Source organism: Rhinoderma darwinii, chromosome 6 (assembly GCF_050947455.1).
Source record: "Rhinoderma darwinii isolate aRhiDar2 chromosome 6, aRhiDar2.hap1, whole genome shotgun sequence".
NCBI classification, from domain to species: Eukaryota; Metazoa; Chordata; class Amphibia; order Anura; family Rhinodermatidae; genus Rhinoderma; species Rhinoderma darwinii.
The window spans coordinates 123,321,905-123,345,958 of record NC_134692.1 but is presented as its reverse complement, the minus strand read 5'-3'; the positions used below and the strand labels follow the sequence as shown (position 1 = coordinate 123,345,958).

The 24,054-nt window shown below is 43.6% G+C and overlaps 1 protein-coding gene across 1 annotated transcript in view; it reads left to right on the top strand.

Annotated features, from left to right (window-relative positions):
* The window catches only part of PMS2 (PMS1 homolog 2, mismatch repair system component), a 26,406-nt gene extending 2,352 nt beyond the window's left edge, over positions 1 to 24,054 (top strand). Inside the window, exons 3-15 of the mRNA XM_075830252.1 lie at positions 1,544 to 1,630; positions 4,000 to 4,102; positions 4,335 to 4,518; positions 6,867 to 7,037; positions 7,832 to 7,929; positions 9,824 to 9,923; positions 12,659 to 12,743; positions 13,619 to 13,771; positions 14,839 to 15,622; positions 16,824 to 16,991; positions 18,289 to 18,389; positions 19,570 to 19,739; positions 22,763 to 24,054. Of these exons, the coding sequence (XP_075686367.1) occupies positions 1,544 to 1,630; positions 4,000 to 4,102; positions 4,335 to 4,518; positions 6,867 to 7,037; positions 7,832 to 7,929; positions 9,824 to 9,923; positions 12,659 to 12,743; positions 13,619 to 13,771; positions 14,839 to 15,622; positions 16,824 to 16,991; positions 18,289 to 18,389; positions 19,570 to 19,739; positions 22,763 to 22,903 (2,345 nt within the window). The 3' untranslated portion in view covers positions 22,904 to 24,054. The remainder of the gene's footprint in view (positions 1 to 1,543; positions 1,631 to 3,999; positions 4,103 to 4,334; positions 4,519 to 6,866; positions 7,038 to 7,831; positions 7,930 to 9,823; positions 9,924 to 12,658; positions 12,744 to 13,618; positions 13,772 to 14,838; positions 15,623 to 16,823; positions 16,992 to 18,288; positions 18,390 to 19,569; positions 19,740 to 22,762) is intronic.

Sequence of the window (24,054 nt, the reverse complement as noted above, 5' to 3'; positions counted from 1 at the left end):
TCTGATGTCACTATGACAGTTTTCTGAAAGGTTAGTTACCATTTAATACATAAATATGTCCTGTCCTAATCCCCTTTTACATCTTAGAAGGTCCCTTTGATGTTGAAAACAAAGATGTCACTCGCACATGGATTTAGATCACCATTTGTGCCAGAAAAAAAACCTCATTTTTTTTTAGGGTTTGTCGATGTAGGCCATTGTTCGCTCTAAAGGGGTTGTTCAGGCAGGGGTTGCGGTCTTTTATACTGATGACCTATCCACATGATCGGTCATCACTCTATGATCGGTGGGGGTCCAACACACGAACCCCACACCGATCAGCTGTTCCGGCAGCCTCCTGGCACCGTATGTTATGCAGTGGCCTGTGTCGGAAGCAGAAGGCTCCGTACACTGTATAGCGGTCGCGCTGGATTACTGCAGCTCTGCTCCTATTCACTTCAGTAGGAGCAGAGCTGCAATACTGCATCACGGCTGCTATACAGTGTACGGAGCCTTCTGCTTCCAACACCAGCCACTGCAGAACTTCCGGAGGCAGCCGTAACAACTGATCGGTGCGGGCTCCGGGTGCCGGACCCCCACCGATATACTGATGACTGATCATGTAAATAGGTCCAACCTGGACAACACCTTAAGGCTATGTTCACATCACGTTCGGTGTATTTCCTAGGAAAACTCCCAGTATAAATTCCAAATGTATCCGTAGGCCCCTATTTGCCCAGGCCGGTATGCGTTGGTATACCTTTTCTTTCTTTTTTTTTTTGACAATCGGAGCCTATTCGCGACGTATTCCACTGTATGCCCCTACAGTGGGACATGTCGCACCCTTCTGAGATTCTATAGAGAATAAATGGCGTGGCAGCGTGCATGCACAACCAACGCTTCGTTCATTCAGGGGACTCGGGACCCTCGGCAATCAAACACCAATCACCTATCCTGTGGATAGGTGATCATTTGTTGGTGGGAATACCCCTTTAAGGCTCCAATGTGATGCAAATACACAATGTTGCCTGTGAGTCGTGGTAAAATCACATTGCAACTTCAGTGTTTCCCTATGGAAAAAAGTGCCAAGGAACCATTGGACTATCGGGGGAAATTTCCAACATGGTCATATTTTTGCAATAGTGTCGAGGTTACTTACAACTTTTTTTCTCATAGGGAAATACTGAGGATGCGGCATGATCAACCAGCGGGCAACATTGTGTGTAGCTCTAGCCTTATGTCGTTCCTATGTCGGACCTCCCTTTAGGAATAACTGCTCCTGGTATATGGTTATTTTAGAGGAGGTTGTGAGTTTTTACATCGGCCTGTGTAGTGCAGCTCATAGAACAGTTGGCTGCAGTGTCAAGTATGGGGGAAAATAATTTTGATGCTAAAATAGTTTGTTCTTTAGCTTCTCTCCCACTTCTCTTTTACCTACGTGTGAACCCAGAGTGAAATATTTGAATCCGTTATTAATAATCTGTCCACCTCCTCGTCTTCTCCCACCGATGTAGATGTCATCCATAAATAAATGTACACATCGAATTTTATTTTTGTCGTCTAGATATAAAACTGAAGGAATATGGAGCAGATCTGATAGAAGTCTCTGATAACGGCTGCGGTGTTGAAGAACATAACTTTCAAGGCTTAAGTAAGTAAGATACGTGTTCGCAATGAACCAATATCCTAACAGCTCTGCACTTTTTATGGCCACATAATGTGTTTATGTAAAGGATGAGCCTTAAAAAATCACTGTTCGGTCATGTGGACATTATAGAGCGGGGTCCTCTGTTCACGAACCCCCCTCTATGAGCCAGCGCAAAGTGGCGCTAACAAGCAGTAGCGATCGCTCTTGTGGACTTGGGCCAATCAAGCATTACATACAAGTCTACCTATACCCATATTGCCGCAGCGGCTCCCATATTAAAGAGAACCTGTCACAATTCTGGAGCATCTTTTCTTAGAACTCTGCGTTGTGTCGTTCCTCTGTTATTCCTCTTAGAAATGTATAAATAAATTGACAACTGGGTGTTACCATTACACTTGTCAAAGGGGGCGTGTCCCTACACAGTCTCACTCTGTCAGCTCTGATTGGGCAGTCTCAGTCTGTGTAGGGACACGCCCCCAACTGGTCTCACCCAGTTGTCAATTTATTCATAAATTCGAAGGAGGAATAACAGAGGAACGGCACAATGCAGAATTCTAAGAAAAGATGCTCCAGAATCGTTATTTTATGCATAATATATTGTCATTCTCATATATTCTAATAAAACAAACCTGTCAGGAGAGCTAACCGGTCCTCTTCAAAGGGATTATTCAGTCTATAAGAATAGGGGTCAAACTGCATGCAAACATTTTTTGTAATATACTATAGTGGTGGCATGGTATAAGGTTAAATATATAAGGCGGGTTGGTTACTATTAGGGTATGTGCACACGATAAGTGGCTTTTACGTCTGAAATGACAGACTGTTTTCAGGAGAAAACAGCTCCGTCGTTTCAGACGTAAATGCTCCTCCTCGCATTTTGCGAGGCGTCATTGACGCCCGTAATCTTGAGCTGCTCTTCATTTAATTCAATGAAGAACAGCTCAAATTCCGTTTCAAAGAAGTGTCCTGCACTTCTTTGACGAGGCAGTCATTTTACGCGTCGTCGTTTGACAGCTGTCAAACGACGACACGTAAATTACAGGTCGTCGGCACAGTACGTCGGCAAACCCATTCAAATGAATGGGCAGATGTTTGCCGACGTATTGGAGCCGTATTTTCAGGCGTAAATCGAGGCATAATACGCCTCGTTTACGCCTGAAAATAGGTTGTGTGAACCCAGCCTTACTGCGTGCATCCTCAGTGGACTTGTCATGAACAGTCGGGGAATCTGCACTGCCTAGCAAAGGAGCAGCGTACATCTATGCAATGGTGGTTTTAAAAGATTGGCCCAGTCTGTGTCCGCTGCGTAAAATTCATGACATGTCCTATATTTGTGCGTTTTTCGCTCATCACGCACCCATTGAAGTCAATGGGTGCGTGAAAATCACGCGCACCACACGGAAGCACTTCCGTGTGACACGCGTGATTCGCGCAACATCAGTAAAAAGTATGAATGAAAACAGAAAAGTACCACATGCTTTTCTGTTTACAAACATACAAACAGAGTGTCATAATGATGGCGGCTGCGAGAAAATCACGAACAGACACGAAGCGGCTGAGCTGCTTCGTTCTAGCGATTTGGTGGGGGTCTCTGTGCTCGGACCCCCACCAATCCAAACTTTTGACATGTCACTATGACATGTCAGAAGTTTGTCAAACGTTTAGCTACACTTTAAGGCCAGGATCTCACACACGGTTCTGATGCAGTTTTTGCCCCAGTTTTTTGAGTCAAACACAGGAGTGGATACAAAAGAAAGGAGATGCATCGGTCTTTTCTTTCTACCTTTCCTTCCTTCTGGTTTCATTTCTGGCTTTGGCTCTAAAAACTGAGCCAAAAATTGCATCAAGACTGTGTGTGTGATTCGGGCCTTAGGCTAGATTCACACCTGCAGTTTTTTTTTAGCCAAAGCCAGGAGAAGATATAAAAGGAAGTCAAGACTAAGGGCCCTCTTACATAGGCCAATGATCTGGTAAACGCTCGTTCATCGGCTGATTGTATCGTTCATGCAGTAACAAATAATAATCATTCTCCGCAGCACATCTCCCTGTTTACACAGCGAGATGTGCTGCTGACACCATATAAATGTATGTGGACGAGCGATCGTAGTAACAATCACTCTTCCTCACGTTACTGATCATCGCTCTCTGTGAAAGGAGCAAACGAGCGCCGATCAACAAACCACCTTGTGGATCGGCGTTGGTTTCCACGGCCCATATCGGGCCATGTAAGGCGACAAATCACCTCCTGTCATTTAAATTTACTCCTGGTTTTGACTTAAAAACTGCACCAAAAACTGCATCAAAACTGAATGTGTAAATTCTATTATCTCCATGTTGTTTTACTTTATTACTGACTGTATTTTATCTTTTAGCTTTAAAACATCACACGTCCAAATTGCAGGAATTCTCTGACCTGGTTAATGTGGAAACATTTGGTTTTCGAGGAGAAGCTTTAAGTTCATTGTGTGCATTAAGGTAAATTGAAATAGATTTTATATATATATTGGAAAATTCCTTTAATCCAGTATAACTGGGTCCTGGTAAATGCTGGATTATGTAATATTCCAGATTATCGGACGATCATGGAACAATATATAACCTTCGTTGTTAGGGTAGAGATCCTGCAGAAAAGCAGCCAAAAATAAAATGTTAACACAAAATCTGCTACTGTTATATATGTTTTTTTTTTTGTTTTTTTGTCCTATAGCGATTTGTCAATTTTCACCTGCCATAAATCATCTAAAGTGGGCGCTCGTTTGGTTTTTGATCAAAATGGAAAAATCATTCAAAAATCTCCGCTCCCTCGACAGCAAGGAACCACAGTCAGCATACAACAGCTTTTCTATACCTTGCCGGTGCGGCACAAGGAATTCCAGAGGAACACTAAAAAGGTGTGTGCCTGGTAGAGTGACCATAAGGATATGTTCACACATGGCAGATGTGTTGTAAATTGAAAATCTATTCCATACTGTACATCTATCTGAATGGGATTGTTTCTGCAGCATGTGCATGAATTTCTGCAAACGCCATTGAGATGAATGGACAGTCGCAGAAACCTGTGCAACAAATTCTGCTGTGTGTGAATATGCCCTAACAGGACTGGAAACTGAACTGCAATGGCATATGACATGGAATCCTCAGCATACAGTGCAGTTAGAAATTCTTCAGACCCCTTTCACTTTTTTCACATTTTGGTATGTTGAGGCCTTGTGCTAAAATTAAAAAAAAATCAAGTTTTTCATAATTCTGCACCCCATACCCCATAATGACAAAGAGAAAACAGAATGTTTGTAATCTTTGCTAATTTATTGATAAGGAAAAACTCAAATTTCGCATGGACATAAGTATTCAGACCCTTTGTTACGACACTTGACATTTAACTCTGGGGGTCTCCTATTTCTCTAGATCATCTTTGAAATCTTTCTACACCTTGATTGGAGTCCACCTGTGGTAAATTAATTTGATTGGACAGGATTTGGAAAGACACACCCCCGTCTATATAAGGTCTCACAGCTGACAATGCATATCAGAGCAAAAACCAAGCCATGAGCAGGAAAGAACTGCCTGTAGAGCCCAGAGACCGGATTGTGTGGAGGCAGAGATCTGGAGAAGGGTTAAAAAAAAAAATTGCTGCAATGAAAGTTCCCAAGAGCACAGCGGCCTCCATAATTCAAAAATGGAAGACGTTTGGAACAACCAGGACTCCCTATAGCCCTCCCATCAAACTAAGTAATCGGGGAAAAAGTGCCTTAGGGCCTGTTCACATCACAGTTCGCTTTCCGTTCCGGGTTTCCGTCGGGTGAACCCCGCAACGGAAAGTGACAGCACAGATTCCGTTTCAGTCACCATTGATCTCAATGGTGACGGAAACATCGCTAATGGCTTCTGTTCGTCACCATTCCGGCAGGTTTCCGGTTTTCCGACTGAATCAATATCGTAGTCGACTCCGCTATTGATTCCGGCAGAAAACCAGAAACCTGCCGGAATGGTGACGAATGGAAACCATTAGCGATGTTTCCGTCACCATTGAGATCAATGGTGACTCAAACGGAAGCTGTGCTGTCAGTTTCCGTTGCGGGGTTCACCCGACGGAACCCCGGAACGGAAATGAACGGGGATGTGAACAGGCCCTTAGTAAGAGAGTTTGACCAAGAACCCAATGGTCACTCTGCCTGAGCTCCAAAGATCCTGTGTGCAGATGGGAGAAACTTTCAGAAGGTCAACCATCACTGCAGCACTCACCAATCTGGGCTTTATGGCAGAGTGGCCAGAAAGAAGCTTTTCCTCAGTAAAAGACACATGAAAGCCCACCTGGAGTTTTCAAAAAAGCACCTAAAGGACTCCCAGACTGAGAAACAAGATTCTGTGGTCTGGTGAATCCAAGATTTTACTTTTTGTCCTCAATTCTAAGCGTCATGTCTGGAGGAAACCAGGCACCGCTCATCACCTGCCCAATACCATCCCTACAGTGAAGCATGGTGGGGGCAGTATCATGCTGTGGATTTTTTTTTTTCAGCAGCTGGGACAGGGAGACTGGTCGGGGTTGAGGGAAAGATAATTGGAGCAAAGTACAGTGATATTCTTCATGTAAACCTGATCCAGAGTAAACTGGACCTCAGACTCGGCGGAAGGTTCATCTTTCAACAAGACAATGACCCTAAGCACACAGCCAAGACAACACAGGAGTGGCTGAGGGACAACTCTGTGAATGTCTTTGAGTGGCCCAGACAGAGCCCTGACTTGAACCCAATAGAACATATTTGGAGAGGCCTGACAGCTTGAGAGGATCTGCAGAGAAGAATGGCAGAAAATTCAGGTGTGCAAACCTTGTGGCATCATACCCAAAAAGACTGGAGACTGTTATCACTGCCACAGGGGCTTCATCTAAGTACTGAGTAAAGGGTCTGAATACTTGTGTCAATGCAAGATTTTAGTTTTTCCTTTTCAATAAATAAGCAAAGAACTAACATTCTGTTTTCACTTTGTCATTATGGGGGCACTGAGAGCAGAATGATGGGGAAAAACGTGTTTTTTTAAATTATTTTTTTAGCACAAGACCTCAACATAACAAAATGTGAAAAAAGTCAAAGGGTCTGAAGACTTTCCAAATGCATTGTACATTGATTCTCAAATGCGCGTGCGCGTGTGTGTGCGTGCGCGGGTGTGTGCGCGGGTGTGTGCGTGCGCGTGGTGCAGTTCTGAGGATTCTATATTTAATAGACTTATTTTTTCTTTAAAGGAGTTTGCAAAAATGGTTCAGATTTTACAAGCTTACTGTATCATTTCAACAAACGTGCGTATAAACTGTACCAACCAAGTGGGTCAAGGGAAAAGGACCCCGGTCGTCTGCTCCAGCGGTACTTCAAGCAGCGTAAAGGAAAATATAGGAGCCGTGTTTGGACAGAAACAGGTAAATTACATAAATCTATATTAAACATTTCACGTATAAAGATGGCCGAACGAGACAACGGTCCCACTCCTTTATCAGAGCATAAGGAATCTTATATGGGTTTTCAGCTGAAGCAATTTTATGCCATAACCACTTGATATGACATGTGCCGTAAACATCCAACTAGGACCCTCGCGTATCCATATTCCCCTTAGGAGTTAATGACGAGTGATCTTGAATCACGGCCACTGCTTTGCTGGACATGGGGGCTGGGCACTCCTGTTCTCCGTAGCAGTGTCAGACGGGAACCTCTCAGACCTTTATGGCATGTCTGGTTTATATACTATAAAAGTCCATTGAAAGACTCCTTTAACCATCTCCACTCACAACTCCACAATCCAAACCCCATCACAGTGCCTTAAGTTTAGAATTTGGAAAACTAGTAATTCCTTTTCTAAACGTGGCCTAAGTCATGTGGGGAATCCTTAAAGGGATTGTTTGGGATTAGATAGTTTTATCTGCATTTTTCTAGAAATAGCGCCACCCGCACTCATGGGTTGTTGCTGTAATTGCAGCCCCGCTCCATCAAAGTAAATGGGATTGATCTGCAATACACACCTATGGACAACGGAGGTGCCATTTCTGGAAAAAGGAAATCCTTTCTATTTATTAAAAAAAAAAAAAATCCTGGACAACCCCCTTACCAATCATAAAATTGTTTTACGGACTCCTCTAAGGTATGGAAATAATACTATTAATACTGCACGTAATCTGGGCTCGGTGGTGATTATTCTGTTTTTTGTCTCCTCTGCCAGTTGCAGAACTTGATTCCTTTTGTTCAGTTGCCTCCAAGTGAAAGTGTGTGCGAGGAGTACGGCCTGAAGCAAGCAGATGTAATCGGAGGATTCTATACGTGAGTAATGATGCTATGGGTGAAGCAGTCCTCTACAAGGGGGGTACAATATGAACACAATCTATATAGAAATACAAAAATTGATGACCTATTTCTACCTACAGCAGCATGTCAGGGTCATGTCTGTCAGCCTAAGCGAATGCCAGTGGTCACATGACATGTAGGGGGGGGGGGTTCACGTGACTGATGCCATGTCTAGTCCTGTTCAGTTAGCCCATGGATGCACTGCACGGGGATGATCCATGAGTTCTACCACTACTGTGCAGACAGGGGTCAACCGCACTGATCTAAGAAAGATATGCAAGCCGAATTTTAACACTTTAACGACCGCCCACTGTCTTTTGACAGTGGGCAACGCAGGTGCTTACTCTACAGTGACGTCTTTTAGGCATTGCATTAGAAGAGGCTGATGATCACTTCAGTGAACCCTCATGATCTAGGAACGAGCTCTTACTAACCTCTCCTGGTCTTGGAGCAGCCTCCTGAATACGGTCGGGATTGGAGAGACCTCTGTGGCATAATCAATTGGGGTCCCCCCTCTTCGATTGGGTTACTGGGTTTACCCATGATCCAGTTGGAGACTAGGGAACCTCTATGCAGTCAGCCCTGGAGACCTAGGAAGGACCCCGCTGTCTGTTCAATAATCCTTCTGTTGGGGTACATGAAGACAATGTTCAAATGTAACGTAATTGCTGCAGATTTTCTGTATTTGCAGGATAAAATCTGCAGCGTAATCAGTAGCCACAAAGTGGCTGAAATTTCCAAGCAGCAATTGACCTGTGGTGCAGATTTTTGGAATGGATTAGATTGGAAGGACAGCTGTTCCAGTGAATTCATGCAGATGTAGCAATGCTTGCTAGGAGCAGCTGTCATTTAGAAATTGATGTGTATCATTGAATTGAATAGAGGAGCATCTCAGATACCCCTGGTCCTCCCACGGGGGGTGAGTGGGGTGTGACACCATCATGAAGCCACTACCCAGCTTCTGACGATCCGGCTGGAGCAGGGCTCGTCATTCTCTTGGGTACCTCATCTCTAGTAGGTGTCATGGGCGTGATGGCTACTGATTGGCCATTAACTGCCGAGCCCATAACCATCTGGGCGGGGTTCTCGGGCCGTCCTGTGTGGGGATTGGCTGAGTTATGACACCGCTAAGTGCGGGCTCAGTCATGTTATAGCCGGGAGGTTGTAGTCGCAGACAGAGGCTTGTTATTATGCAATTATGTCCACGATGAGCACGATTGGGTACTAAAAGTACTGCTGTATCCTCAGAGAGAGTACAAACCATGAAAATGCTGCGATCAAGTACAAAACCGCTATTTAACAGCATTTCAGGACTTTTGGTTTGATAATGATTCGTGGTATATCCCCTTTAATACAATTGTATGAATGCAGTTTAAATGAAAGGTTCATCTTCTTTTGGGCTTTTCCACAATTATAGGCTACGTGCAAATTTGCAATAATTTTTTAAAATAAAAATGATGCACCTTTCCAACTAGTCATGATTTAAAAATATATCTTACTGTTTTGTGTATACAGTTCCAATGAAGACCTATGTGTCTCCATGGTTATAGACGTTGAACAAACCATTTAAATTCTGATCCTGCTGTCATGCGTCACTCCCTTCCATCTTCTCTTTCTTCGTACAGACATTAGATAGGGGGTGGATTGAGAGGAGAGGGGGCACTACGTATGTGGAGATATTTAGCATATTAGTCCTCGTCTTCCCGTTATAAAAAGTTACACTTCCCAGCTTCTGCTAATCGGCTGGATTATCGTCTCTAGAGAGGCACTTTGTCTTTTTTATTATTATGATACTGATTATATGATGGATGTTAATTGAAAATGAAAACATTTGACGCACAGATCTTCCTAAATTTCACTTTCCTTTCAGTATTACAGGATACATATCCCGCTGTGACCATGGCATAGGAAGAAGTGCCACAGACAGGCAATTTTATTTTATCAACCAGCGACCTTGTGACCCAGCGAAGGTAAGAGGATTTCTTTATTCCAATTGTCTGTAAAACTTCATAAGTATGGGCCCTATTACACGGGCCAACGATCGGCTGAACGAGCGCTTATATTAATTGATCGTTTGTCCTCGTGCTAAAGAATCATCGCTCTAGGGAGGGAGCAAACGATCACTAATTGACAAGCTGTATTGTCGATCGGCGCTTGTTTAAGGCCTCATTTACACGAACGTGATATACGTCCGTGCGACGCGCGTGCTTTTCACGCAGGTCACACGGACCTATACAAGTCTATGGGGGCATGCAGACAGTCCGTGGGTTTTGCTCAGCGTGAGTGCGCTGAAAAAAACTCACGACATGTTCTAAATTTCTGCGTTTTTCGCGCATCACGCACCCATTGAAGTCAATGGGTGCGTGAAAACCACGAAGGTCTCACGGAAGCACTTCCGTGCGAACTGCGTGATTCGCGCAAGAGCTGTCAAACTCTGAATGTAAACAGAAAAGCACCACGTGCTTTTCTGTTTACAAACATCCAAACGGAGTGTCTTAGAGATGAGCGAACCCGGACAACCGAACCGAACTTCACCGGGTTCGGCCGAACTCGTTTTGACCGAACCCGGCAAAAAATTTTGCGGTACGCGACGTCAGGAGACAGTCACTGTCCAGAGTGCTGAAAGAGTTAAACTGTTTCAGTACCCTGGACAGTGACTTCCGATCATAATATACATGAACGTGTAAAAAAAAAAAAAGAAGTTCTGACTTACCGAGAACTCCCGGCTTCTTCCTCCAGTCTGACCTCCCGGGATGACAATTCAGTCCAAGTGACAGCTGCAGCCAAGCTCAGGCTGCAGCGGTCACATGGACTGCCGCGTCATCCAAGGAGGTGGGGCCGGATGTCAAGAGAGGGACGCGTCACCAAGGCAACGGCCGGGAGACCGGACTGGAGGAAGCAGGAAGTTCTTGGTAAGTATGAACGGCTTTTTTTTATTCACAGGTTGCTGTATATTGTGATCGAAATTCACTGTCGAGGGTGCTGAAAGAGTTACTGCCGATCAGTTAACTCTTTCAGCACCCTGGACAGTGACTGACGTCGACTAGCCTCATCTCTATGATGGCGGCTGCGTGAAAATCACGCAGCCACGCATCATACACTGATGACACACAGAGCTGTCAAGTGCCTTTTGCGCACGCAAAACGCTGCGTTTTTTTGCGTGCGCAAAACACACACGCTCGTGTAAATGAGGCCTAAAGGTGTTAAAAACTGGCAAATATCTGTTAGGCTAAGTTCACATCTCGTTTTTACTGTACGTCTGACATGCACGTTGTGACATGAGAAAACAGTGTCATAACGTGTACCACAGCGTGTACATTGATTTCTAAGGTCAGGACGGACGCCGTACTGGTGTAGTTTGTGCATACGTTTTGTGTGCTTGCGTTCTATCCCTTATTTTCCACGTCCTGAAAAGCGTAGTCTAGGCTTTTCAGTAATTTTCCAAAACGTATACCACACATATAAGTTTTTTTATTTGTATTGAAGTCAATGGCAACGTATGGAATCTTAAACCCTACGTTTGCATACGTAAAACGTATATATTTTTGTCACATATATGGGAAATCTTGACGACAAAGTTTGATTTAGCTCAAGAACAAAAAAAGTATACATTTTTAGAAGTAAGAACGGACAGAAACTTATAAAAGCGTATACGACTTATATTACCAAAAAATGCAAGCGTATGTTACAAATGCATATGTTTTTGTAACTTTAAAAACGTATACGTCGTCGTATACCACAAACGTGCGCACAAAACGAGATTTGAACTTAGCCTTAGCTACGTCAGTCACATTCGGATGTAATCTGGATGTCGGTCACTGACTGAATAAAGTAAAACTGGGCAAAGCTGTTGGGCAGTGTTCACACAGAGTTTTTTGCAGGCAGAAAAATATCCCTCAAAATTCCTTCAGGGACTCCTTCCGCCTCCCATTGAAAGCAATGGGAGGTGCTTTCGGACTTTTTTTTGCTGCGGTTTCCGCAGTGTGAACAGAGTCTTACACTGTTATGTTTAATGCAGAGCCTGAGTGGGAGGTGCATGACATTAATACTAAAGAGGGAATCCCTGTGTCATGCACCTCCCACTCATGCCATGCGCTAGGGATTTAAGTTTATCAGTTTTGCCTGGAATGTTTCCTTAAAGTGTAGCTAAACGTTCGACAAACTTCTGACATGTCATAGTGACATGTCAGGAGTTTTCATTGGTGGGGGTCCGAGCACTAGAACGAAGCGGCTGAAGTGCTCATGTGAGCGCTCAGCTGCTTCGTGTCTGTTCGGCTTTTTCCGGAAATAAATGTATCGGTGTAAGGACTCAATAGAAAGTCTATGAGCCCGCACTCCGATACATCGGCTTTCCGGAAAAAGCCGAACAGACACGAAGCAGCTGAGCGCTCACACAAGACCTTCAGCATCTTCGTTCTAGGGATCGGTGGGGGTCTCAGTGCTCGGACCCCCACCAATGAAAACTCCTGACATGTCAGAAGTTTGTCGAACGTTTAGCTGCACTTTAAACAAGGCCGGGACGAGTAGGACAGGACAGGAAAGTCTTCGTTTAGAATTGTTGCAGTAAAATCTAGTTGTAACACTTGAATAATCTGGGTTTCCAGAAGAAATCTACCTACATTTACATAACAAGTTATTGGCATTTTGGGAAAAACGGTTAAACAGTATATAGTATATTATTAACTGTGTGCTTTCTGTTGCTCAGGTTACTAAGATTGTGAATGAAGCGTATCACTCGTTCAATAGACATCAGTATCCATTTGTTGTTCTCAATATTTGCGTCAATTCAGGTGAGTATGTTGCGGCCACGTGGCAACTATTTTTAAAGCAATTTTAATTCACAAAAAATGTGTGCCAATAAACACCTGGGACCATTATTATCCCCTCCCCATCTGCCAAATGAAAAGCCCACATAATAATATCTTTTTTTTTTTTTACTTCATAGGGAATAATAACAATTGCACATGACCTATTCCATATGGGGAAATAAAGTTGAGTTTATCACAGGCATGTTTTCCGTTATTTTTGGCGGAAGCAAAAGAGCAGTCTGCAGAACTTTCGTTTCTGTGAAAAAAAAAACGGAAACCTAGCAAACGGGACAAACAGAAAGCAACTGAAACAAAAGAATTACCATTTGAAATCGATGGTAATTCTAACAGAGCCGTTTCTTTCCGTTTAATCTTTCGATCCGCTCTTCCTCTGACGGAAGAGCGGTAAGCGTATACTAACGCTAGTGTGAAAGAAGCCAAATAGAACCTTATTTTATATATTTCCTGTTCTACAACCAGACAATTTCACACATGATATTTACTTTTATGGTTTGTATTGTATTTCCTTATCTACTTCCTTGTTCCTTTGTAGTTTTGCCATCCAATGTCTGATGCAGCTTTATTTAAAGGGATTTTCAAGTCCTAAGAAATTGATGGCCTATCCTCAGGATAGGCTATTAATAGCTGATTGGTCGGGGTCCAACTTCTGGCACCCCCGCCGATCAGCTGTTTTGAATGTGCCCCAATGTTCATACGTGCGCTCCTTCCCCTACATTTCCTTTACTGGTCACACCGTGAATCGGCAACACACTTGTAGCAGCAGTTCACAGCTTGGCTGTGTTCTTACATTTTTTTTCAAAAAATGGACATTTGAAGATATTTGTGCTTTTTTGCAGAATGTGTCGATATTAATGTCACGCCAGACAAGAGGCAGATTTTACTCCAAGAAGAGAAACATTTACTAGCTATATTAAAGACCTCCCTCACCGCAATGTTCAGCAGCAGCATAAATAAATTAAATGTGAATCAGCAGCTGTCAGATGTCACAGGTATGTAACTGATGTCATTTTGTGGTGGGTGGACCCTCCTTCATTAACCGGATTAGAGAACATCAACAAAGAGCGTCTCTCATCCTGGAGGACCCCACATGTACGTGCATTACAGGGACAGACAATTAATTTCACTGAGAACCGTGTAATACTTTTTTCCCCCCTGTGGCGGTGCTAAAGAAAAATTTAACACTTGCTGCTGGGTGGGTTAGCAGCTAAATTCTGGAAGTCCCAGGGGGACTGCCTGTAATCAGCCTATAATTGGGTGGGCCTTCTAAAAAAAAAAGGGGATTGGCAAACTGGAGAACACTTTTATAGATGTAATAGACACAGGGGTTTCAGAGTGAATAAGAAATCTGGGGGAAAGATGCTAATAAAAGAGCCATTAATCGCCTGTCAGATCCCCCGGCGTTCTAGCGCAGACGTTACGGTCCTCCCCTACGCTCTTTGTTGACATGGCTGCAGCGATGATGTGCCAATATACCCACGTGACCACTGTAACCAATGATTGGCCTCAGTGGTATACGGCAAGGGACCGCTGAGGCCAGTGATTGGCTTCAGCGATCAAGTGGGTTTATAGGCACATCATTGCAGCAGCCATGTCCACAAACAGCGGTGTTGAGTCCGTATTGGCTGCGCTGGAAAGTCGAGGATCGGTCAGGTGAGTAATGGCTCTTAAATAGTTTTATTACATTGCCCCTTTTCTTTAGAGACGTAAGGTTACTGTCAGGTAACTTTAGCATTTATTGGTAACTATAGTGCATTAGGGAATTGCTGCTTGCAGCTCGCTATACAGCAGTGAAAGCGTGGACCCAAAATTTCTTGTCTATAGGGAGTGTCCGTATATAGTCTGACACTGTAAGCACTGATTGGGCAGTGTTGGACTGAGGAATGGTAACACCCAGTTGTCAATGTATTCATACTTTTCCAGGAGTAATAACAGAGTAATGGCACAATGCAGAGTGCTAAGAAAAGATGTTGCAGAATTTTTTTTCCATGGGGAATACAAGTAGTTACTAAAATCGACATGATTGGTGTGAAATCTACATCTATAAACTTTCTTGTAGGTAATTTGAGAAGAGTAAGTGCGGAAGAAACGGATTGTCCCAAAGTAGAACAGTCTAATTTATCCGAGAGGGGAGCTCTTGCGGTTTTTAAACTCAGGGAGGCCTTCTCAAGTAGCCAGAGATCTATGGGCAGTCCAACAAAGACGGAGAAGATGCAGACACAGAGCTCTTCTCCTCCTCAAAAGAAACTACAGGCGTTTTTTAACGTTTCGCCAAAGGTTCAAGCCAGTATTTCTAAAATGGCTACAGAAGTTGGTGATATGAAGGAAACTCCAGAAAGACTGCGATCATGTAGTGAAGTGACTCGGACCGAAAGTGACTGTGACTCTGGGAAAGGCACCATCAACGCTACTGACAGTGAGTTGGGTATCCGCACCCCTGCCTTGTCCTGCCGTACTAGCAGTGAGAATTTGACATGCTCGCCAGAAACCCTTGTCAAAACTGAGAAAGTTGAATCTCCAACATCTTGTGATCCTCCTCATGTCACCGATGAGATCCTACCCCAGCCTCCCGACAGAATCGATGTTCCTGCTCCGAATTTCAAGCGTTTGAAAATGGAGATAACGGTTAAAAATGTAGAACCGCATTCGGTGGATGCTCCAGTCAACATTATGAAGAAGACCGTGCCTTTAAACTTCTCAATGTTCCATTTGATCAAACAAATGGAAAAATTGAAAAGGCAAAGACAGGAAAAGGAGGAATCGGAAATGTTCCGGAGATTCAGAGCAAAGATCAATCCTGGGGATAATCAAGCAGCAGAAGCTGAGCTCCGGAAAGAGATCAGGTATATGAAGTGTTTTCATTGGTTTCTCAATGTCATACATGTTAATGGGGAAATCAACTAAGCAAAACTACAACTCCCAGCGCGCGCTGACCGCTTCAGACTAGGAGGTGTAGTTTTGCAGTTTTGAAGGAATCTCTACAAAGATGGTGATGTCCATTCGCATGAACTCTACCGTAAAGGGATAAAGAGTGAGGCAGCGGAAGGCCCCTTTACCTGACCCCAAGTATAGTTATAAATAAGAACGCGTCCTGTCCTCCGATGGCACGATTCTGGTCCTTGGTGGTAGATCTTTTATCCACTCTTCATTCACTCTCAACTAAGCGTGCTTACTGGGTCTCTTGCCAGAAGATGAATTCTCCATTTACATTATCTATATGAACCTCTGACATTCTTTTAAGAATGATGAGTTATAAAAGAGTTGTCATTGTGAGCTCCAACAGTGTTCATAACCTAATCACCCCAATTATAATGTACGTTTTAATGTATGCCTAATTATTGTCAAGGGTGGGGAACGTCAGGCCCGCGGGCCGTATATGACCCGCAAAATCATTTGGTCTGTCTCTGCCGGCACTCACCAACCTTGCCGTGCCATTCAGTACTTGGCTCAGTCTGCTCTCCTCCTGCTCCTAAATGTGAGTGATGCCATTCACATTTAGGAGGAGGGCGGACAGGGCCAAGTAGTCTCATTCATTACTAGTGAATGAGGCGACGGCGGTCCGAGTGAGGTCGGTGCGTGCATGCACCGGCCGCCTCATTCACTAGTAGTGAATGACACTGCTTGGCTCTGTCCGCCCTCCTATCCTTTAGAAATTTAGCTGAGGCCTCATGTAAAGTTAGGACCTAAATGCATTTTCTTCAAGCCGCGACCTACTCAGACCTCAGCCGCAATGGAAAATAATCACATCGCTGGCGACACACTGGAAAGTTATTAAAACTTAAGTGGTGTGACATCCTACAAATAGCGACTTTGAAAGTTGATTCAGAGTGTCGATCTTTCCAAGAGAAACACATTAGGGTTTGAGTTATTAAATGTTTGACCAAATATAGTTGGCTAATTATTAAGTTGATAATTCTGTATGGCCCGTGGATGATCTTATAAATATCCAAATGGCCCCTGGCAGAAAAAAGGTTTCCCACCGCTGTTCCAGGTAAATGTTGCGTAATTATTAATTTTTCCTTTTCTTTTTTTTTTAATGTATAGCAAAGAAATGTTTCCAAAGATGGACATTATTGGGCAGTTTAATCTGGGATTCATAATCACCAAACTGGATTCTGACCTCTTCATTATTGACCAACATGCAACTGATGAGAAGTATAACTTTGAAACGTTACAACAGAACACTGTCCTGCAAGGGCAAAGACTTATCATGTACGTATACTGTCATTGACTCCCTAGGGACTTTAGTTTAAGGTCAAAGTTTGGATTCGGGAACCCCTGTTGATGAGCTGTTCTCTCTGGGGGAGGGGTAAGCTGTGGTCAGCCATATATTACATGCTGGCCGTTAAAATGAATGGACAACCATGTATTACATGGATGAGGTGGGTCCACCAAAGCGAGAGCCCCTCTTTAGCGGCTTTCCACTGTGGCTCATAGACGCATATGGTAAGGGATTGTCTTCATAAGGCACTACATTAAAACAAAACACATTTAAAAGACTAAACTTTCAAAAAACTTTTGACACGTACGAGCACTGAGACCCCCGTCAATCGCTAAAAAGTGGGAGAAGCACTTGGGTGAGCGTTGTGCTGCTTAGTTTCTGATCGGCTTTTCTCAGACTGTGTCCAGGCTCAATAGAAAGTCTATGAGCCCGTACAACGCTCGCTCGGCTTTCTAAGGAAAGCCGATCAGAAACGAAGCAGCACAACGCTCACCCAAGCGCTTCTGCCGCTTCGTTTTAGAGATCGGTGGGGGTCTCATTGTTCGGACGCCCACCAATCAAAACTTTGACATTTCACTATGACATGTCGAAAGTTTTTTTTTTTTTTTTAACGTTTGTTACCATTTAATCTGACATTCATTTGTTAAGTGAATGCGGCTGAGCTGCATTACCAGACACAGCCCATGGACAAGAGTAGCGCGGTTTCTCAGGAAAAAAATAGACCCTTTTTCGTACATGCCAGACAAACTCCTTAACCCCTTGCAAATGTATATTCAAAATAAAGAAAACATGGCCCGCACATCCACAATATACACGTTGATCTATAGCTACTAATCCAAAACCGTTTTTATAAACATGAACATGAGGTTCTTAAACATTATAATCAAGTTGTATAAGCCCACTTGCCACTTCACGGCGACCTCTTTAAAGTGGGTTCCTACTCTTAGTTGCAGGACCGCATGGTGGCATCCGCAACTGCAACACTGCACCTGCAGAGGGAGCAACCCAGAGGCCCAAAAGCACCCAAGCTGCCAGGCCAAGCCACCTTGGCTCTGAGCCATGCCCCCCTCCCCCACAAGCCCAGCACCACAACATGTGAATAAATGGAATGAGCTGACCTGCCATATGTATAGTTCTTCCCTATTCATTAATTACAAACCAATACCTGCTAAATCGTTACTGACTTTTCTGTTTTGTCATCTATTATGATATGATATGATAGAAAGTAGCAAAAAAACAAACAAACTTACTTGCTCATTTATTTTCTCTTTTCATTTGTAACCGCAGGCCACAAAAACTAAATTTGACTGTTATAAATGAGACTGTTCTGATGGACAACATAGAAATCTTCAAGAAAAATGGCTTCGACTTCATCTTTGATGAAAACGGTTTGTATGATTTTCTTCTTTGTCCCTCTGGTAATCTTTCAGGGTTTAGTTGATGCCTCCAGTAAATTTGTTTTAGTCTGTAAACCGTAATCTACCACTATGACCCAACACAACCAATTATCTGGGTCTAATGGCTTCTGTGCCCTCACTGGTTGCCGAAGTCTGCAGCAAGTCCCCTCTAGGACCTTCTCAAGTGTTTGAGGTTTCCCAGCAGTGATCTTAACCCTACTTTGCTTTTATCCATGTGTGGACCCTTAGTATCCTACAGTAGACCAGGCGCCTAAATCCCATTGAGGAACTTCAATCATGGCGGCAGCACCACAAGTCTACATTTTTTATATTTACAACCCACCCTATCTTTGGCCACATGTTCAAAACCACCTCCAGTCGTTCGCTCAAGACCATGCAGAGATCTGAGCTGGGTACCAAGACCTAGAGGTGCTACTAATACCCCTAGGTGCCTCTAGAATACAACACGATTATATCCTCCATGGTCCTGCTCATCTGCTTGCATGCAACTCCTTGTGCCTATTTCTCCAGTGGGGTGATAGCTGGAGAAATCTTTCAGGACAGTTGTGTGGACAAGGTCGGGAATCCATATCACTTTGGAGACATGGGATTGGGGTGCCAAGAGCAACAGAGAAGATACTCATGAGTCACATTCAAGTTACGTCTCATTAATATGACCTTTAAGGCCTCATGCACACGACCGTGTCCATGTGCACGGCCGTAATTTTCGGGTCAGCCGGGGGCGGAGTGTCACCCGCAAGCCACCCGCAAATTGCGGGCCGTGCACATGGTCCATTATTTGCTATGAGCCTGGACCGCAGAACACTGCCGTAATAAGACTTGCCTGTTCTTTCTGCGGTCTGGGCTCCTGGGCAATGCACGGACCGTGGAAACCACGGTCATGTGCATGGCCCTATAGGAATGAATGGGGCCGCAATTCTTCTGTGGATTTTCGGGGGAATTGCCACCACAAAAGCACGTTCGTGTGCATGGGGCCAAAATCCATATTTTGCCAGTGCTGGAGCAACAATTGCCAGACTTAAGGAATTGTTACTGTAGCTATAAAAACGATATGGTGTTTATACAGATTTTTTCCGTGACACATGGCTCCATGTCACCTTATTAATACTATGACTGTTAATAACTATGTTTTTTTGTTTTTTTCCCAAAGCTCCCATCATGGAAAGAGTCAAGTTAATTTCTTTACCAACCAGCAAGAATTGGACTTTTGGCCAGCAGGACATTGAGGAATTGATCTTTATGCTGAGTGACTCTCCAGGAGTTATGTGCAGACCGTCTCGTGTACGGCAGATGTTTGCTTCAAGAGCATGCAGGAAATCTGTAAGTGAAGCAAGCAGTATCCTAAGGGTATGTTCACACGCAGAGTTAAAAACGTTTTAAAATACGGAGCTGTTTTCAAGAGAAAACGTCTCCTGATTTTCAGACGTTTTTTGTGCCACTCGCGATTTTCGCTGCGTTTTTTTTACGGCCGTTTTTGGAGCTTTTTTCAATAGAGTCTATGGAAAATGGCTCCAAAAACGTCCCAAGAAGTGTCCTGCACTTCTTTTTCGCTGCCGTTGTTTTACGCTTAAAAAACGCAGCGAAAAACGCTCCATCGGAACAGAACGCCGTTTTCCCATTGAAATCAATGGGCAGATGTTTGGAGGCATTCTGCTTCCGATTTTTCGGACATTTACGTCCCGAAAAACGGCTGAAAGAAGGCCCTGTGAACATACCCTAAGCGTAAAGCAGCCTGTTACGTTCAGTGTATACACCAAGACATTAGATACAAATTTCTTTAAAGAGGTAACTCAAACAATCATGGCGGGCGAATATGCCATAAACGTCTGATAGGTGCCGTTTCCACCTCTGTGACCCTTGTCCATTTATTCTCCACTGTCTCACCAGGCGGAACAGGGGTTAATAGACCCACTTTCTCGACAGATGCATCTTGAGGATATGCCATAGATGTCTGGGTTAGGAATCCCCGAGAATACGGCTTTGTTCACATCTGCATCGGAGGCTCCGTTAGAAACCTCCTTAACAGATTGCGCACAAAATAGCTCAGCATTCAGCGGTATTTTGTCCGACAAAATGATGGAAACCATGATGGATCTTATTAAAGTCAATGGGTTCCGTCAGGCGCTGTTGGTTTTCGTCATATCCAGTGCTTCTCTTTCTCCCGTTATTCTTTTCTACGGATGGGACAGAATACAGAAATCATAGCACAGATGTGAACGGAGCCTTAAATGCTTGTAAATCGTAACACATTAATATTAATTTGTATTCTTTCAGACTCCGTATTACAGAAGATGTAAACAGTGTTTTATGATTAAAGGGGTTTTCTAGTCCTAAGAAATTGATGGCATATGCTCAGGATAAACCATCAGTATCTCATTGGTCGGGGTCCGACTCCAGGGACCCCGGCCGATCAGCTGTTTTGAAGGGGCCCCTTTTATAGTTGTAGTATAGAACTAAGTAGATGTCTATGGGCAGAAGAGGAAAGGATTCTTCCTATTGGTCTCCTAATATTGTTCTTCAGTCCTGGCAGGTGTCTGGCAGTCTTTGACAAAGAACCTGCGACGTTATTGGGTCGAAGCATTGCTGCTATCTGTATACAGATCTAGTGGACGACTGCCCTCAAAATTATTCAATTAATGATAACAAAAAGAGCCACCCTCGGTGTACACCACCAATATAAATGTAACAATTATTATGGGGAAAGAAGTAGAAATTGTGTGGCTCCAATGATTGAATTGTGGAAATTAAATAAAAATATTTTTATTTAATTTCCACAATTCAATCATTGGAGCCACACAATTTCTACTTCTTTCCCCATAATAATTGCTATCTATATATGTACTTGCTCACAATAAAGAAACCTTCTTGGGCAAGGATTCTGTCGCTACTATTTTTATTTGGCAGCAGCTTATGTCTATATTGAAATAAACACACACCTATAATCTACCAGTCTGGGAACATGGCGGGCGGTCGAATGCCAACTATTGCATGGGATTAGAATCGGTTCTATCTGTAGAAATTTTACCCGAACTACAAAATCTGTGTTTGTCAACAGCCAACGAAGACCAAGTATTCAGATCTAGATATCGGTCTGAAATCTGTGTGTAGAGCAGTGGTCAGTACAGAATAAGGGCTTATTCAGACGAATGTGATATAGTCCGTGCAACGCGGGTGGTTTTCACGAGCGTCGCACGGAACTATGTTAGTCTATGGGGCCGTTCAGACAGTCCGTCAGTTTCACGCAGCGTGTGTCCGCTGCGTAAAACTCACGACATGTCCTATATTTCTGCGTTTTTGCGCATCACGCACCCATTGAAGTCAATGGGTGCGTGAAAATCAAGCGCAGCACACGGAAGCACTTCCGTGGGACGCCGTGATTCGCGCAACAGCAGTAAAAAATATAAATGAAAACGGAAAAGCACCACGTGCTTTTCTGTTTACAAACATAGTGTCATAATGATGGCGGCTGCGCGAAAATCACGCAGCCGCGCATCATATGGTGATGACACACGGAGCTGTTAAGTGCCTTTTGCGCTCCCAAAACGCCGCGTTTTTTGCGCGCGCAAAACGCACGCTCGTGTGAATCCGGCCTAAGGCTGGTTTCACATATCCAGAATAATAATAATAGAATCCTATGGGGATGTCATTTCAGTTCAGTAGAACTTCCGGGGTCCATGTCTTTTGGTCATAATTCAGACTTAAAAATGCAACTGTATTACGGCCGCCTTAAACCGGGCTTATTTGAAGATTTTGTCACTTTAGCAGCAGTTGGTTTTGTTTTTGTAAGGCTCTGTTCACACGTGTGTGGTCATTCCATTGTTCTGCTCAGCCAGAGGAGCGCAGAACAAGGGAATAACGGAAGCAACAGTTTCGTTACTCTACCGGCAGCCTACGGGACCCATTGACTTTGGCTCCTGTCGGGGTGGTTATTGTCTCCGGTAATCTTGGCCTAACGGAGCCTCCAACACAGATGTGAACGAGGCCTAAGCTATATACAATTAGGCATTTTACAGCTGCTTGTGAGAGGCAAATATTTAGAACTAAACATGGAATTGGATCTCATCATGGTAAAGCAGAAAATCTTTACCAAAAAAAAAAAAAATTGGGAAAGATTTGATTGATTGGATCCAACCCCCCTTAGGCACAATGAATAGTATGCCCATGAGTGAATAAAGCTTTCTACTATTCCATAACCCAACATTTTCATGTATTCTGTTGGTCTCGTAAATGGTTGACTAGTACAGATGTAGCATCTTCAGAGCATGAAAGGGATACTGGTGCTTCAGAGCTAACGGACTAGTATTGGCATTAAAATGTTTTCACGCTTTTCTTTTTGCCAATAGGTGATGATTGGAACAGCCTTAAACGCTTCTGAAATGAGAAAACTGGTGGCACATATGGGAGAAATTGAGCAGCCGTGGAACTGTCCTCATGGGAGGCCAACAATGAGGCACCTTGCGAGCCTGGATATGATTGATTTCTGAGCAACATGTAAACCCGGGCACGGTGGGCAAGAGGCACGCAAAAGGAAATTAAGGGTACGAACACACATGACGGATATGCGGTGTAGTAGACAGCGTATACGTCCTGGAAACTGCAAGGGAATTTTTGAAGTGAAATTTTTCGGGCAGCGCGTCCTCCGCGGAAATCCTGCAGGAATAAAAAAAAAAAGACAAAACAAGGTTTATACTTAGTCATGGCAACGCGTCCCTATTTTCTGAGTGTAGCACAGCCTCCTGGGATGACGCTGTAGTCCATTTGACCGCTGCAGCCTTTGATTGGCTGCAGCAGTCACATGGGATGAAACCTAATGCGCCAGAACAGAGGATCGCGTCACTAGGACAACAGCCGGGTGAGTATAAACTTTTTTTAATTCATTTTAACTAAAAAAAAAAAGTTTGTTTTCTTATTTGCAACACATTACTCTTTATTGCGGATTTTACCTCCCCATTGAATTCAATGTGGAAAACCCGCAACAGAAGAGCAGCAATTCCGCAGAATAAATTGACATGCTGCGGCTTAAAAAAAAAAACGCACCCCAGGTCAATTTATGAACAGTTTTTCGGCTGATTTTTTTTCCCCGCTGTTTTGAGGTTTGTTCAAAACTCACCTACACTGCTGCTAGTGTAATACACGGTGCGATTTTCCCATTTAAATCTCTTGCGGAAAATCCAGTGTTTGCGCCAAGTGTGTTCCTATACTGAATGTATTAGTACGTTTTATGGTTCTTCATTACAGCAGCAGTCAAAACCCATTAGTTTTTTTTTAAAGATCCGGTTTCTAAATTGCGGCACGGATTCTGCGGTGCGTGCGGTGGGCTGCTCTTAACTATGCGGTAGGAGACCGAGCGTCCTGCTGTTTCCTAGGCTCCCGTCTGAAGTACTAGAACCAGCATTGTAGAATAACATTACAGCCTATAGTGCTGGCTCCTGCACTGGAGACCGAGCAGCATGCGCTGTATCTTTCTATAGAAGAACTGACCGCAGCCGTCTAGAAAAACTATTGTGCACTATAATTGTTCCTCTATGTAAGTGAAGCCTTTGAGCTTTAATTTTCATAAAAAAATACAATTTGACACCGCTTAAGGTTCATGTTTTATTTTGTATATGTCGATATCTGGAAATAAATATGTTTT